The sequence below is a fragment of the Neodiprion virginianus genome, chromosome 7, assembly GCF_021901495.1.
Source record: "Neodiprion virginianus isolate iyNeoVirg1 chromosome 7, iyNeoVirg1.1, whole genome shotgun sequence".
In the NCBI taxonomy this organism is placed as follows: Eukaryota; Metazoa; Arthropoda; class Insecta; order Hymenoptera; family Diprionidae; genus Neodiprion; species Neodiprion virginianus.
The window spans coordinates 525,553-542,749 of NC_060883.1; the positions used below are offsets into that span (position 1 = coordinate 525,553).

A 17,197-nucleotide genomic window follows, 5' to 3' on the forward strand; every position below is an offset into this window, starting at 1 on the left:
CGACAAGAGAAAACGGCGACAAGATGTCACCGGGGTGATCGCCAGAATATAAGGAAACCCTCAAAACTCGGCAGTGTTTCAAGTTAAAATATAGAAAATAAAACTAAAAATGAAACATCAAATCAACTGTTGTCAGATAAATCCTACCCAAGCACGTTACTCCGAAAGGACTTTTATTACGCTACGAATCCTGGCCGCATTTTCGCGTTAAATCGTACAAGTCGATGAGGTTAAATTCCGCTTTCCTCTGCGACGATGCAACATTTCTCCGAACACTCGTCGTCATCGGTGCAACGAGGTGTAATTGATGCAGCCCAGGAAACGAACGACCGTATCCGAGGCTCGGATACGTCGCAGCGAGATTACCGAAAGAGCAAGGAGGACGGCTGTCAGCGGCAACCGTCCCGGGGCTGCAAATTGTCGAACGAATGGTATTTCCTAACTTGTAAACGGACCAATGCCCGAGAGACTTCCGTTCAGACCTGGGAGCCGTGGAAGCGCAGCACCTGCGTTTCCAAGTGCAATCAGCTTAGAAAATCGACTCGTACCTCAGCGACCGGTGAAGACGTAGATTTCCAAGTTTTTCGGGAGAAAAAATGGTTCCTTGACGCCGGCGCGTGTCCCGGCTCGTTGCGAGGCGAGCTGTGCACGAATCAAGGAATGAACCGTCGTAGTTGCGGAAACGGAACTTTGTATGCTGGGGAAATTCACGTCAACGCCTATCCCAATTCCTCCATCGGCGACCCGGCGGCGGGGGCACCGAACGACGGTTACAACCGACTTTCGGAATTGAAATACCGCTCGGCTAACGAAGTACGGGATCGAGGTAAAATCCCCGAGGATAAAAGCCCGATCACCCGGAAGAATATCGGCTGCGGAATTTGCGAGGCTATACAAGACCGACTGTTCGCGGACGTGGCTCTACAAGTTGTCGTTTGTTCGAAAAGAGATGCCAACACTCTCACTGTGGAACCTGCGGAGGGTGCTAAAACACCATCGAAGAAGTCGTCGGATAAAGGTGTCTCGGGACAAATGGGGGCAAAACGTACCGAAACTTCGAAGGCGAAGAAAACGGTCGTAGTTAAAAAACGAAGTAATATCGGTTCGAGTAAAAGGAGACCTTCGGTAAAAAGCAGCGGCACGAAGAAAAAGAAAGTTCGTAAGGTGCTGCAGGGAAAGAAACTGACAGACGGAAAGAGCAGCACGAATTCTACGAGGGTATCGGGGAATGAAGGCGGCGTTAAGAATGATCTGCACGTTACTACGCCTCCGGTTCCAGGGCTCCGAAGGATCTGCGTAGATGTCATGACGGATGACGACCTCTCGAAACATAATCGTATACTTTGCGCTCACGTCAGGCCTGTCGCATCGCTAACAAATGTTCCGCCGGAGAGTGAGGATAAAAACAGCCTCGAGAGCGAAGGAGGTGAGTCAGTAATTGCCAATGATTTTAACGACGAAACAAGTGCCTCGCCCGGAGGTGGGCAGAAAAATGACGAAACTATTGACAAAGTCGAAACGGAATCGCAGGTTGAAATTTTACAAAATAATATCGAAGCGGACGGTTTAAACAAGTTGGGCACATGCTCCAGTAAATGTAAGGGTATAACAACGCAGCTGCAGACCTGTGACAAGCTTCGAATTAAGTCTGGCGCTGGATCATCCAAAAAGCAAACTGAATACGAATCAACGTCGTTGGAAGAGAATCAAGAGGCGCTGAAACGTGATAGCGCGAAGAACAAATCCGTGGGCAAGAAACCGCGAAAAGCTCGAAGATCCTCGAGGTCGAGCAGCAGCGAGCAGGACGACGATTTTCCACAGAGGAAACTCATCCGATCGAAGCATTTACACGCGAATGAAATTCAAAAAGTGAAAACTAAAAGAAACGTTCGGAAATGTGGACAAGAACGCGCGGGCGAACTACAGGGGGAACAGTTAGTGACAGTTACTGACGAAACTGTAACGACCTGTAAGAAATCGACAACGGCTGGAAAGTCAAGGACCAGGGCACCCGTCACCGTCGACGAGACTTCTCTCGCCTCGGTAAGATGATGCATCGGCCATCCCCGAGTCCCCTGTTTTCCTCGCCATGGCCAACCTGACAGTGTAATTTTTTCAGTTCCCTTTTGAAAAAGATACCCTTCCGAAATCAGGAAAGCTAGTGTCGCGACGTCGAGAAGCCTCGTCGGTGATGACGATCTGGCAGTGGCTCTGTCGAAAACACCAAAGGAGCCGCTCGCCTGCGGAAATCCCGATGTTCGGGAAGACTTCCCCGTCATCGGGATCACACGATAATCACGCTGCGAAGGACCCGTTTCTTTCTCTTCTCCTCCCGGATATCGCATCCGATTTCGCAATGACAACGGCGGGAGATTCCACGTACGACAACGGTTCGTTCGATGGAAAAGCTGCTTGCGCGTCTTTGTCAAAGGTTGACGGAGGGAGAGGATCGCGGAAAGTTCGGAAGTCTAAAAACAAACATTAATTGTTCGTCCAACGAACGACACGCTGTATCGAAGTACACCGCTGAGATTTCGTAACAAATAAAAAGCATCTTCGTGAACACCTATATGCCTGTCTGTACTTTCTTACAGCGTTTATAAAGATTCGTATTCGGATTTTGGCCCTTGGCCTTCGCATCCAGGTGTATGTATTATAGGTAGGTGTTACAATGAAGCCGTGTGCCCGTTATTTGGGGGTAGGTATACGAGTTAAGAGGACGCGTGCGCGTTATTCGCGTCTGTTGCACGTGGAGGCCGAATGAGCTTTCGCAGAAACGGTCGGAGCTTGCAGTCGAGCGTGACTCGGCATGCGGAGCGTTGCTAGTTTGCAATATTTTTTTCATATTTTTTCGCCTCTCCCCGGCGAATGACGCAGTCTCTCCTAGATCGAGGTAAAGTAAGCGGTTGGTCCTTATCCGTCAGCGAGATGAGTTGTAAACTTTTACGGAACCGCGAATTAGTTAATTGCTCCAAGGTGCTGACCAAATTGTTACTCCGATAATTGATGAGATTTTCATATTGCTGAAACGGTTCGCAGAGCTCTCTGTTTGGAAACAAGTGTAAACTTTTGGAGGTGAAAGGAAAGTAAAAAAAGAAAGAGAAAAAGAAAAAACCAAATGAAAATGCCGAAGCAGGTGTATCTGGCAAGCTATTCACGTTTGGAATTAGAACGGAGTTAAAATTGGAGAGAAAATGATTTCGCTCCGAGTGCAGTAACCAGTGTTGTTACCTGCTTGTCGTAACATTGTATAAATCGGCTAGAGAGCGGTGTACCTACCATTCGTACAGTATCAAGTAAGTCGGAGCGTTCGATCGGCCCGCAAAGAAGCAAACCGTGATAATCATGAGCAAGTCGTCGGAAGAAGCCGGTGCCAACGGACCTCCGCAGGACGGATCGGGGGAAAACGGTGGCCAGAAAGACGCGAACGGTATTTATGAAAACCGTGCGGGGACGAAGAAGATAGTTCGCGTGGTCACGGTAATGGCCTACGTATTTTCCGTGAGTTTTACCGCGATTCTTTTGAGTGCCTATTACGTGTTCATCTGGGAGCCACCGAACCCGAAAATGATACAGCGAAGCCGACTGGTCAGCGATTCTCACATCTATCTGACCCATTATTTGCCAGATTCGCGAGAGAACTCTTCGGAGGGGGAGCCGCTGGCGGCCACAAAAATCGACGATGATCTGGGGGAGAAGTTGAATCTCTTCGAGAGAATAACTTTGCGGAAGGGACGTCAGATGCGATCCGACGACGGTTCGCAAAGGAGGCCCAATTTCGACGATAGAGACAACTTCGTAGGATTAAAATATTCCACCACCCCCCTCGCCGACCTACGAGGCGACGTTTCGTTATCCTCCGTTTATCTCGCGACGACTGCTTCGCCGGCGGGTGATTTGTCTTTGCTGGAAACCAGCGGAACATCGTCAAGAAAAACGGAGCCAGGCGAGAATTCATCGCCAACCGAATTCGACGCACCCAATCGAGCTACGTCCGTAAAAGTCCGTGTAACGACGGCCTATTCTCGAGCATCCGTTTACGCGAAGCCAACTCCCGGAGACTCGGGCGTGCCCCGCGACGAGCTCGAGGACGATGTGGAAGAAGGGAAGAAATCCAGCAATCTTCGCCGAATTGCAAATGAGACGGCACGGGAATCCGGCGGTGAGGGCAAAAGCGACATACCTGAGCGGTTACCCGGAATCACGTTCTTCGCCACGGATGAAACCAACCTCTCGACGCCCCGACCAGACGCTTCGTCGAAACCATCCGCACCATCGGCGGTGGATCTGAGAGGAATCATTTATGCGGGATTACGTTCGAAAGTTGGAAACTATTCTCATTTCGAAGTCCGACCCGGCGGTACGGTGAAGGGTAACGGAGGTAAGGGGTTTGACGGTCATTTGTAAGAGGGACCGCGGATGTTACGTAGACCCCGGTCGTTGTCGGTGGTGGACGCGACGGGTGGTTCAAACCGCTTGTACGATACGCGCGAGGGGGAAATAACTCGAGATATGAGTGACGCAACAATTTCTTGACTTGAATTAATTTGAATTAATTCATCTAATGCAACACAATTTCCTTTATTTCAAATCGATTTTTTTTTTTTTATTCGGACAAATTTCTCTAATTCAACTTAAGCCATTTGAATTGACTTTATGAATTTCAATTTTTTTTCCCGAGTATTATCACTAATTCATTCTAACTCGGGTGAGTTTCAAAAAAATTTCACTCTATTCCATTTTATTTTGTTAATTAAAATTCATTATTTTCAATTCAACTCAATTTTTCAATTAGAATACATTTTTTTTTTCTCTATAAACATACAATTCCGGCGCGAATCCAAACTAATTCAAATCAACTTGACTTGACATCTCAAAACTTGGTTATTTCTCACTTAATTCTCAGCAATTTAGTTATTTTGCACTGATTCAGTTGTTCTCGGTAATTCGAGTGAATTGCAATTAATTCGCAAATCTATCGACGCATCGGTTCAGTGAGTTATTTCCCCCGCGGATACACGTCGGTATTACGTCACTCGGAATATTGTATTGTACGGTTATATATATTCCATTGACAGCTCCTTCGACTGTCTCGATAATACGTACGTCGTAGACAAGACGGATTCCCCGTAAAAGTTGCCCATACATGACGTAACTATCCCTGGATCGCGTTCATCGCTTGATTTAAGAAAAAAAAAAAAAAAAAATTCCCGTATAGTTTCTTTCAAAGTCCCCGCTCAGTCGCATTTACATAACTCCCGCGCAAATCGACAATTCCAATCGGGTTGCGTTTTCGTCGCACAGTTGCACCGATAAATTTGCATGCATGTAGGTACGTACGGTTATGACTGACTGTACACGTATATTGAATAAATAAAATTGCAAAAAACGTACGAGAGGGCGATTGTCCCGATATTTTACTGTTAAAATTTTATCCTGTATATCATTTTGTAAAATTCTTTACAAAATTGTATTTCAATCACACGTGCCAAATTCTCATTTCGCTCGCTACATTGACGATTTCGAACGAAGCTACGCGGGAATTAAGGAAGTGCGTTATCGCGGATGCCAATCCGTTTACCGAGAGAATGATCCCGATCATTGTCCTCAATAAAATGTCCGCATCCACCCAAAGTATCACGGTAATACGATAAAAACACACAAGCGAGTGCCGGAGGGCGGTGGTAATTAAAGCCTTACAAATAAGCGAAATACTCGGGTCAAGGAGGGGTCAAGGAGGGGTGGGTTGGAAGGTGGCGGTCGGATTATCCGTGGTACCCGACATAATATGCGATGCGGAGTCGTAGAGGAAAGTCGGCCCTAGGAGGGCTTCGCGTTTCGTTACATCACCCCACATTTCCCCCAACAAAACAGTTTGCTAGTTTTTTTTTTCTCTCTCTTTTTCCATTTTACTAATTTTTTTTTACCTCGAGATTCTCTCCCCAGCAGGGAACCGATATAGGTACACAACTATGGAAATTTTCGTCCGATTTACGCACAGGGTAAATAATTTCAGCGATATGGTGTATACATAGAAATCAATCGTATAATGCCGCCCTTCACCGCGCGTTGATGCCTTCGGCGTCTAACGTCGTCTGCATGTTATATATAGGTATATGCATATGTATACGACGCGGGTCTTATAGATTGAGGGCGTAGTAGATACATGCACACACACACACACATATATATATATATACACACACATATTACCGAGGATGTTTGTCTACGCGGAGATCGAAGCCATCCGGCACTCTTAAAACAAAGGTGCGCCTCTATACCTATTACATACATTATATGTATATTTCATGCTTGAGGAATTCGTAAAAATCTCGAAAGGAGACGTGCGTAGATATACCCGGCGTACGGTATACATGATACAACTTGTGTACGTACATGCCGCGAAGAATCCACTGTGAAAAATTGAAAACTGTCAAAATGTTTATTCGTCGGTCATAAGTTCGATAACGGTGTATAAATAATAAATAAGGCATCGACGGTGCGGGAATGGAAATAAAGTTTATGACGTTATCGCTACTCGTACCTCGATTACGCGGTAAAACGACAGGGCGCGACTGTTACGGTACAGCAGTGTCGACGGACGGCGGAGGATTAGTGAAATTACACGCGACGGACACCATGAGGTGACCCGTGGCGTTGAAACATCTTGGCAGGCCGTACACGCACACCTACAATAGTCGCATCTTGGCCGTTCATCGATCTGCCCGAGCTTCGGGTTTGAATCGTACCTATACGGAAAAGGCGGCGTGATCTCTTTCCACGAGTACTGTTCGAGCGAGAAAAACGGTGCGTGGGCGGGCCTTAATTAATTCGTACCACGTACGATGACTGGGAGAACGCGTCTTCGAGCTCCAGAAATGAATCTGTTCGTTTTGGGATCCTTCCGTCCTAGCAAACATCAAGCGCCGATTATAGATAGTAGTTTGAGTGACTAACGTTGGATCGTCGCAACATCTGCGACAACTCTTTTCGGGCTTGCGGAATTCCTCATCGAGGCTTGCGCAGTACGCGGAGGTTGTAGCTTCCCAAGCTTTGGAGCGCATTCGGAAGGTTGTGGGTGTGCCTCAACGTGGTGAGTTCTCTACGAGTGGGCTACGAACACGCCGTTTGGTAAACACGCGGCTCTAAATAACCCTCAGGGGTTCAAAGCTGCGCGAACCTCCGCCGCCTAGACCCGTTACTCAAATCTACGTCTCGTTGGTTTACCGAAAACTCGGCACCTCGGTGGTTTAAAACTCGCATCGCCTCCCTCGTCATCGTTTTTGCGGAAGGTCGTAAACGGACTACTCGCGGCTGTCAAAATATTTCTTGGAAACTTGAAAGAAAAAAAAAGGGCAAAGACCTCGGCTGAACAACCGTGCCTGTACACAACGAGCACGGCAAACTTATCAACGAGATGTAATATACCGCAAAGTGAGAACGTTGCATTTGGCGCAGGGTAACCTCGAGGGTAACGTACTCCGTTTATCGTTAGATAATCAATCGTAACCTTCCAAACATCGGTCTACGGTTAATTTGGTGAACTTGATTTTTCCTCGCTCCTTTTTCCAATCATCGTCGTCGTTACTGTTATTAATAACATAACACTGATAAGCGGGTGCTACGATAACTTTCGACTACATTGGAAGGCCAGGTACAAACAGAGCCCTGGAACGGGCCAAATTTCTCCGCATAGCGAGTGTCCAGAGCGCACGATCTGCGCGGCGCATCTGAGCAGGAGGCTTGCCAATAACGCGAGGGGGATCATGGCTCGTGGCGGGTTTTCGATTTCCAACCAGCGACAAGAACTATAATTCAAGGAAAATCATGAAAATCCATAAAAATTCGGATAAAAAAAAAATCATCAAGGTAGCGGTATAATATATAAGGAAAAGGAAGCAAAGTTGTTACGTCGACGTAGAGAAAATAGGCGGGGAAGAGATGCAGCTGTCAAGAAAGATGAGCGCCCAGAATATGATGGCTAGTATAAGTCGTACTTTGCGTACAAGGAGAGATAGCAAATCGGCCGCCGCTAACGAGGTGAAATTTGCCGGGGAGGAGAGCAAGGACAAACTTTACGAGCCTAAGCACAGGCAGAAGCTAGTGCGGGTCTTGACGGTCGTTGCCTACGTTATTTCTGTTAGCCTAGCTGCGATTATTTTGTCCCTTTACTACATGTTCATCTGGAAACCGGAAGACCGTCCTTTAAACGCTACGCTCAAAGCAGAAAGGTCGAACGCTACGAGTAGCAGAGCCGGGTGCCCGAATTATACGAGCAGCCCGCCGCCCGGTGCGGGGCCGGTTCCCACCACTCGGCATCCCGGATCGACTCCTCACCGCGGTAATTAACGACGAAGCCGCTCCAACTTCCAAGGGGGAATTTCTATCGCGGGGACAAATAACTAACAAGGGGATCGGATCGTTGGTATTTTTGTTAAAATGTGCCCATCCCTTGGTTAATTTGAAATATTTTTCAACACAAATTTGTATGAAACGAGTTTAATGTAAACTTGGTAAAATACCAACAGTCCGATCCCTTTATTGATCATTTACACTTTTCCTTTTCCCCTTAAAACCTCTAATAAGATCTAGACACACGACGCGCGTTCAACCCTCTTGGCACGCTTGCAATAACGTAAAAATTTTCAATGTTTTTCGCAGACGCGATTGGAGACGAGAGAAGGGGGACGGAGGCGGCGACACCGGGCATGCCGTCAGTGTCCAACTTGGACGAGAATTTCTACGATGAGATTTTGGAAGAGCGCGACGATCGGCCAGCGTTGAAGAAGGACGGAGACGATGCGTCGACCACCCTCTCCAAGGATCAGCAATTTTATGCAGGGAGAAACGCGAGGGATCGCATCCTTAAGCGGAAATGAGTGATACGGCGACAAGGACCTCGTGAATTCAGTTACGGGCAATTATATTATTCGTCTTCGTGCGATGACCGACGCAATTATACCCGCGTGTAGGTACACACACGCGTACATGTACATGCGTGTGCGCGTGTGCGGCAATTCGAACCGAACAAGAGGCATGCCGGATTCGTTGTCTTGCGTAACATATTTTTAGAATTCAAATCTCATAGAGTTGTAAGTCTGGAATTGTCACGGCGATAGTCCTTCCATATTATCGTATTACTCATATTATGTGTAACATTTCACGATTATAATCCACAGGTGTATTCGTATTTATTCACAGATATCTATGAATATACGCACTGATGGATTTGAAAAAGTTTACACCTTGATGAATACAGTTTATTTATAGATGTTATTATTCTACGGTGTGATAATATTAATACATCTCTACTAATGTTATACAGAGGTAAAATTGTTTGTGTGTATGCAGGGGGTAATCTCTGGAACTACCGAACCGATATTGACAACCCTTTCGCCAATAAAAAGCTAAATTATCCCTGAGCAACATAAGCTGTAATTCATTTTGATAAAAATATGCGTACTTAGTTTGAATTCCCAATATTTGTAAATTAAGTCGTATGGAAAAGCGCTGCTTGACTGCTTTATCTGCGACCGCTAAAAAAATGGTTGGATATACGGGAAAATAATGTATGTTTAACTTATCGTTTGATTTGACTAACCGTGCGAAGCCGGAACGGATCGGTTGGTATTGTATATACCGTAAGTATATACACGCGACTTATTGTATTTCCAATCGAAAGTACCAAAGCAACGGCAACGATTTTCGAAACGGTGTTTACATGACTGGAGTGTTGATCGAGTTGACCTAGCGAGAAAACAAAAAAAAAAAAAAGAGCCCAATCAGGAACACAGCGAGATAAAAGGCAATGGAACACTGGCCAGTTAAGGACAAAATGATCACGTGATATGAATCCTGTGTAGGATAGTGGGAAGATTGAAGTTCGCTGCTACGGATATTCTGAGTTTTTGCACACACCGTTACGTGGGGAAAGACCAACAATATCTAATAGCCGGGCCTGTTCTACTCGTAGCTGAGGAAAAAGAAGGATTCGTTCGAACACTCTTTCGGTTGTACAATCTGCAAGAATATTTTTTTAATCGTGTGCAGTTATCGTCAAAATGAACCCGAGGTGTGTTGTCGGTACCCAGATATTTGTTTGTTGAAAATATATTTTATAGTCAGTCTAGAATAGAATTGTAATGTAAACGTTGGTACGAAGAGTGCCAGGCTTGAATAATCTTAACGGTTGCCTCATATGTGCATTAAATTGTAAAATATCGGATTAATCGCGATAAGTGAATCGTTTCTTTATTACAGTCAGCCAGGGCCCATCCACGTACTCAATCTTCCGCAGGAAATACTCGTGAAAATTTTTCTCTGTTTTAATGCCAGAGAACGTCTACAAGTCGCGAGGACTTGCACAGTATTTAGACATATTATACACCGTGATCCGGACGTATTGAGGTCAGTCTACTGTAGTGTGCCTGTGACAAAATTAATTATTTGCGTTCGCAGTACCTGGTTTGTTCGTTTCTAAGAAAAAAGTAGTTACAACAAGATTCAGTAGGTACCTACTGCCGCATCTGGTGATAGAGGACCGGAATGGTGCTGAAACGTTTTCACAAGTTGGGAGAGTTGGCAGAGTTTGTGCGATTCTGATTGTGTTTCTTATTTTTTTTAAATATTTTAATTTTTTTTTTTTTTTATGTCAAACCATTCACCTTTTACAACGCATGACCAAAACTTTGTGCAGTGATGGATCTCGTCCATTTTTCCCCATCCTAATTTCGACTCGAATTTCAATGTATACAGGAATTTGGATTTTACCCCAAATGGATGGGCGACACAATTGGAAGAAATCAAGGCATATTTTGCCAGTAAATACAGGATGTCGTATATCCGTAAAGTGAATATAAGTAACGTAACGTGCGTGAAGCCGGGAAGGATGTTGAACAGGACGGTTGGCAGGGCATTGAATCTTGTCGATGTTAATGTACACGGAATTATATTCGAGAATGTTGGATTTTTGGCATCTTTTCTTGCGCCCCTGCTACAACTTAGAAGGCTGGTTGTGGATTGGCCCGAGCCGGATGAAGATGTTTACAGGACCATTGATGTTATAGAAGCATCGTTAGGCAGGCTCAATTATTTAGGAGTAAGATTGAGCGTTTATAACGCGAATTTACTTCCTGCTGTGCGATGCAGCTGTAGTGAGCTAGTGGAGTTCCGTATAGTCGAACTGACACGACAGGAGCGTGACGACATACTAGATATTCCGTGGGCTGAGGAGCGCCCAAATAGACTGCAGAAGCTTAGAATTGTTCAAGCTCAGGGATGGAAAGCGTGTACCACAATGAAGAGTAATATTTTACATATGATTCCGGATTTACATCTGTGGACAGATTTTCAATCGATTGGTAGTGCTGTTGCAGTGAAAGGATTCTATCTTGGTATGTTTTCACAAACATTATTTTTTTATTTTTATAACAATCAGTCTGAAGAAAAGGACTGTCATTGTCGCTTTTAGTGATCCCTGCCATGTCCAAATATTGATATATAATTTGACATTCACGGGAATGTTCTGATGATTCACAGTTTTTGCAAATAAGGCTTTTGTCAATCGAAGACTTTCAAATTTTACAATTTGTGTACTGGAAATTTTCAAGCAGGACGTGAATTTTTTACGATACATCAAATGTCACTCACAGACGCTACGTGCTGACTGGTGCTGACTCTAAAAAGATGATTGCATCTGGTTGGAAAGAAAGGAAGCATAATTCTTGAAATATCACAATCGACTCGCGAACATAAGTTTCAACTTGTGATTTCAGAAAAAAATGTCGAAATTTGTCCTGTACTAGTAAGAACGCGAATACCACACGAGGCTCCGTATTACCATTTTCCTGATGTTATTCCGATTGTATGGTCTGTGCTTTCGGAATCCTTGTTGGAACAAGTGATAAGAATGAACCACGAAGACGTGCCGTTGGAATTCTGTTGTTTACGAAGAACAGGCTTAGGTGCATCAGCAAACGCCAGTGACTGGCCATTCATATTGAACATTAAAGAGGCAAAGGTAGAATCGTATGACGGGACATTACGTGGATGCGCACCATAGGAACCACTCTGACAATCGACGTGTGTACGCGTACCCCGGATTGCCTGTAATTAGGAGTCCTTATGTTGCGCATTCACGCAATGTCCCGGTACGTCAATAGTCGTAGTATTTATTCCCCGCTCAACAGTGATGTTTAATTTTTTTTTTTTTTTTTTTACCTGAATAGCGGGATGAGAGTAGCCTATTATTCACTCTCAACTGTTCTCCCCCAATCTGCGGGAAATATGAGATCATAACAATTTTTCAGTTTTCTCTGCTTTTCTTCATCTCTCTTAATCTCCAACTTTATTCCCTTGTTACGTGACGTACAATTAGATACTTTAAAGATAAGCGAAAAATAAGTTACCGATTAAATCGAGTTACAACGTTAATTAATGTCATCGATGTTTCAGCGGCTGCTGAAAGATCCCGAGTATCCGATAACTTTTTTGTACTTGGACCATCAGATTGATCCGTATTGCGATGCGCATTTAGTGGTATCGGCATTCCCAAGCTTGACAGATCTTATTTTAATTCGAATGATAACAGCAAACGGTAAAATGGAATTTCATATTCATGAACCACGTACATGTGTTTGTGCTAACTGGATTTCCGCAATCGACGTTAAATCTCGGAGTTAGATCATCAATTCATCCAAGTAGCGATGATACATGTATATATTAAAATTGAATTCCGTGACAAAAACTCATTATGCTTGCAGAGATTAGAGAAGCAGAGAACAGAAGTAGGCTACCCTTGAGAAGATCTCTCATCAGGCGAGTTCCTGGCGTACCTTTCGGGTATGTGGATGACCCGATGGGCAACACGGATGGTTCTTTTAAACTTCTAGTGGAAAACACTCCGCTACTTCGGGATTTAACGATTTATTATTCGAGCGTGTGAGAACCAATCTCCGATACCTTACGCGTGTCTAATACGGATTATGAATCGAACAATATTTACATTATTTCAGCCCCGGAGAGCCGGACCCCGACTTTTGGGACTTGACTGCTCTGAACTACATTCCAGAATGGCGGCATCTCACAGCCTTACGTTTGGCCTTCGTACCCACCATAGATGGAAGAATTTTTATCGGTATCGGAAGACAATGTCCAAACCTGGAGATAGTAGTGTTAGTCGGTCTGGCAACCCAGAGCCATATCACAACCTACGTAACAAATCTTTCGATAATGCTAAGGCAGTGTTCTAAAATAAAGCAATTCTCACTCGAAGAAGCGGACGTAACCGAAGCGATGTACCCGGTTATGCCGGGTGAAATACCTGATTCGTTTCAATCGCTTGAATTGTTCGCCGCTCTTGCCTGCAATGTAAAGCTCCAAATGGTTGATGTATCGCTTTACGAAAGAGGAATAGAACTCTTCGATTTGGTCGTAGCGATGGAAAACTTATTGAAGATTTGCACGGGGTTGAATATATTAAAGTATCTCAACGTTTATATAGGAAATAATCCATCCGATGCGAATTACGTGATCAATGAGTTATGCAGGTAAAAATAATAAGTTTGTCATTGTTCTTGTATCGTAGAATTATTGCTTCTTTTTTTTTTAAATTTCATATCTTCGGTCGGTTTATCGGCGGATAAATATATATTTTTGTTTTTCGCAGAATAAGGAATGAAGTCAGGCGTCCGGAATTGCAGTTCGCAATAAATTATGTTGTTTCTTATGCGCGCCCAAACGCTGAACCTATCGTTGAACCAAGACTTCCGGACATTATTTTTGAAGAGTGCCCACGCATACTTACTAAATCTTGAAGATCACGTGTGGGGAAATCCCTAATTTATAACTAACTAATTTATTCCTTCAAAAATATACCACACACAATATATATTATATAATGTACTATAAGTATAATACTGTTTGTCTTATATTTTGTTCACAAACCCATAGGTATGTTCGATAAATTTTATTTTTAATGAATAAACACAATACTGCTGTTTCAGGTATTACCTAGATACATAATTTTCGGTACAATATTGCAAAATCGCAGGATTTCTAAAGATTTCGCATACTAAATAATTTCTCCTGATTGCTCTATACACATATCACTTGCCATTTTCTTACGCACGTGCTTTGAGCCTGCGCAACGTTTTTTTTTTTTATCCGCTACGTGAACCGATCGACTCCTTTTAGCAATTGGAAAGATCAAGACTCTCATTTTTCAATAAACACTGGAATGTAAAAAAATGTGGCTAAACCGGCACCGCAAATAATTCGAAGACCTAACAATAAGTCATCAAATCCCCTTTCTTCAGTCTGACAGGAGTATTATTATTTTCAGTGAATTTCTGGAATCAGATTAATCATTTATTTACATTCGTTGGAGATTTCGGTTCAAATCTGGTGCTCGTCGACGTAAGCTAAAAATCAGTCACCCAGCTTTTTCATCGGATTTTATCGCCAACTGTGGAACGTTTATTACCAAATGTATACGTACTACATACATAATATGATTTTACAAATGGAGCAGGGACAATTTCGATACCGGACAAATACTTTTTCACTCGTCGTCAGTCGCCGGTCATAAACATGTGGACGTCTTGCCCCGAACTATTCATTTTCGTCGTCCTTTCGGTGCCGACGATACCTGCGAGCTTCAACGCGTCGTATTTCGAGTATACCAACGTTACGGTCATGTTGCTGTCCGAGCCTGCGTTCGGATTCTGATTCGCTTTCTGCATTAGGTTGCAAATTTCGCTGTAAAAGTGAGGGAACGTCGGCGGTGCGAAGAATATGAGGTGCCTTATACCCTTGAGACGTATCCTACGGAAGAAATGGAATCGCTCGGAGTAAATGAGGAAATGAGCGTCGCTGTGGTAAAACATGTCCCTCGCCCTGGCCACCTTTGCATCCTTCGAATACTCGCAGATCTGAACGAAGCTGAGCTCCTCTTTCTTGAAGTAGTTGCGAACTTTCACGAAGTCAAAATAGGACGGCACGTAGATAACGGTGTGATTCATTATGCTGTCCTTGTACTGGGGGAGAATCTTTGAGACGAAGAAAGTGAACCTGGCCTCTATGTCGTGGCCGTGGTCTCGGGAATCGAACCTGTGAAACACCTGGGGCACTTGAATCACCGTTTGGCAAACGGTCCCGGAAGTCACCGGGTTCACGACCCTCGCTTTTCCCGCGTAGTTGAAGCACCGCTTGTTGAATATCGCGTGTATCTCGGGTAACGGAACGCCGGAGAATATCAGCGTCTGCCGATAGAACTTGGACCAGCCGTTCACCACCCAGCTGCGAACGCGAGAGAAATCCGTCCCGTGGGATTCCTTTGGCTGCAGATGTGCGTGGTCGAGGACGTGCAGCAGGTGGTCCCAATTCTGCATCGCGAACACCTCCGTCTGGTCCATCACGAGCAACTCCACGGAAGCAAGGAAATCGTAATCTCTGTCGGGTTCGCCCTCGGCGCCGACGAGCATTCGGAGTCCCAGGACGGACGAAATGATTATGTCGGACGAGTAAAAGGCCGAATAGAGTTTCAACGTTTTCTTCGTCACGGATATGCCGATTTTAAAGGTATCGTCGACGTTTCCTTCGAACGTTTGCTCGTAATCTTCGGGCTTGGGATTTTTCCTCGGCATAGCGAGTTCGTTGCCACTGAAATCCTCCATGAATCGAAGTTTGTTCACCACGGACCCACCCTTGTCTTCCCCGATTAAAATCGCGATCAGTAGCCGAACGATTTTTAAACACGTGTGCCTGAAAGGGACTATTATAAGAACCTTCGGCCTGACCAAACCCTGATCCCGATATTCATCCGGTATATCCGCTATCCCTGACTTCTTGGCTTTTGTCAGTTTCGCATTGTGATGCAAGACCTTCGTTCTGGTTTTTAAAACGTGATTAACCGCGTGCAAGCAATAAATAAATCTAATTTGTTCGCCATTGGCGAAATTTCGCTCGTTGTAGCACAGATCTTGATAATTGTTAATTATGGTGAACAATTCTTTTTGCAACGGGGTTAAGGGACTAGGCTTAGACGCCAGACTGTCTTTAATATTATCGTAGTTTGCCTTGGAGATATTGCCTTGAATTTGTGACTTGATGAATAACTTGTCCCAGTCAACGTCGTCTATGACTTGCGGAACAGCTCCGTGTCTGGCAAATTGCTTGTCTTCCAATATCGAGACCTTGGGTCGTTTTCTAACAGGCTTAGAAAACTCATCCTCAACCTCTGGGATTTGAAACACAACGGTTCCGAGAGCGGGCCACTTCGATCTACTGGTGGCAGCCTTCTGAGGAGTTAGGGAAACGGATTTGTACAAGTCGTCGTCCAAATCGTTGAGCAGATGAATTGAAAACGGATCTCTGAGCTTCCCAACATCTTCGCGCGCAGTCTCTTGATCCTCTTCCTCTTCCTCCCTCAAATTTATCTCGACATGTTCAGCGTCGCTAGCCTCGGAAGTGACGTGATCTACGCCCGAGTTTATCGTCTTGAAAAGATTTTCTTCTGCGACGGAAGATTTCACCTCGGCTTCGTCGTCAGGCTCGGATTCAGACTCTGACTCACAATCGGAGTCAATGACAGGTTGCCTCTTAGTTTCAGCACCACCGATAGCTGAAAGCAACATTTTTAACGGATCCTCTCGTTCCTCTTCCGAACTCTCAGCCTCAAGTTCCAACTGTTTGCTCCTCTCCGCCTCTAATTTTCGCCTCCTATTTTCAATCTCTTCGTTCTTGGCATCACGTTCCTTGACATACGAGGCTTCCCTGATATTGAATTTACATTTTTTCACCTTAGGCTTATGCTCGAAACGTTTATCAAATTTTCGTCGATTCCCTCCGCGAGTCGGTTTTTTCCCACGAACCATTGTCAACCGTCCCACTTCCAATATCGCCAGCAATAATTCAACTCAAATGAACACGGCCTATCGACAATCAAAAACTGAACGCTTGCATTGGCAAGCACATGGTTTTCAGGTTAGGTTCCGTTGAGACAGCAGCACTGCGAACGAGGCGGCGGAGAAGGTTGGCACCAATGGATACCAAACATAGCAGACGACAAAGAGCGGGGAGCGTCGCCTTATTTCAAAAAGGAAATTGACACAGCGTATACGTTGCGGCATCTCCTCGAATGCACAGCGATCTCCGCGAAGCGAGGAAAGATTCGAGAATTTCTAGGAGAATGGTCCTT

General features: G+C 44.7%; 3 protein-coding genes across 3 annotated transcripts; 2 read left to right on the forward strand and 1 right to left on the reverse strand.

Moving 5' to 3' along the window:
* Positions 1-2,763: 2,763 nt before the first annotated feature.
* Positions 2,764-9,426, forward strand: LOC124309394 (uncharacterized). The gene is made up of 2 exons (XM_046773037.1): positions 2,764-4,381; positions 8,662-9,426. Exons 1-2 carry the CDS (start codon positions 3,346-3,348, stop codon positions 8,877-8,879), a joined length of 1,254 nt encoding a protein of 417 aa, XP_046628993.1. The 5' UTR covers positions 2,764-3,345; the 3' UTR covers positions 8,880-9,426.
* Positions 9,427-9,831: 405 nt separating this feature from the next.
* Positions 9,832-13,946, forward strand: LOC124309386 (uncharacterized). Its single transcript, XM_046773019.1, has 8 exons — positions 9,832-10,072; positions 10,261-10,407; positions 10,756-11,393; positions 11,775-12,019; positions 12,454-12,595; positions 12,762-12,939; positions 13,014-13,547; positions 13,667-13,946. The coding sequence occupies exons 1-8, from the start codon at positions 10,062-10,064 to the stop codon at positions 13,812-13,814; spliced, it is 2,043 nt and encodes a 680-aa protein (XP_046628975.1). The 5' UTR covers positions 9,832-10,061; the 3' UTR covers positions 13,815-13,946.
* A 178-nt stretch (positions 13,947-14,124) lies between these two features.
* LOC124309385 (U3 small nucleolar RNA-associated protein 25 homolog) lies at positions 14,125-17,166 on the reverse strand. The gene has a single exon (XM_046773018.1). The coding sequence runs from the start codon at positions 16,872-16,874 to the stop codon at positions 14,571-14,573; it is 2,304 nt and encodes a 767-aa protein (XP_046628974.1). The 5' UTR covers positions 16,875-17,166; the 3' UTR covers positions 14,125-14,570.
* Positions 17,167-17,197: the final 31 nt, after the last annotated feature.

What these genes read in the sequence shown, in the direction of transcription:
- LOC124309394 (XM_046773037.1), top strand. Translation starts at nt 3,346, where the DNA reads ATGAGCAAGTCGTCGGAAGAAGCCGGTGCCAACGGACCTCCGCAGGAC. An exon ending in TACGGTGAAGGGTAACGGAG is followed by an intron (nt 4,382 to 8,661) that starts GTAAGGGGTTTG and finishes TGTTTTTCGCAG; the next exon opens with ACGCGATTGGAGACGAGAGA.
- LOC124309386 (XM_046773019.1), top strand. An exon ending in TCGAATGATAACAGCAAACG is followed by an intron (nt 12,596 to 12,761) that starts GTAAAATGGAAT and finishes TTATGCTTGCAG; the next exon opens with AGATTAGAGAAGCAGAGAAC. An exon ending in ACGATTTATTATTCGAGCGT is followed by an intron (nt 12,940 to 13,013) that starts GTGAGAACCAAT and finishes ACATTATTTCAG; the next exon opens with CCCCGGAGAGCCGGACCCCG.
- LOC124309385 (XM_046773018.1), bottom strand. Translation starts at nt 16,874, where the DNA reads ATGGTTCGTGGGAAAAAACCGACTCGCGGAGGGAATCGACGAAAATTT.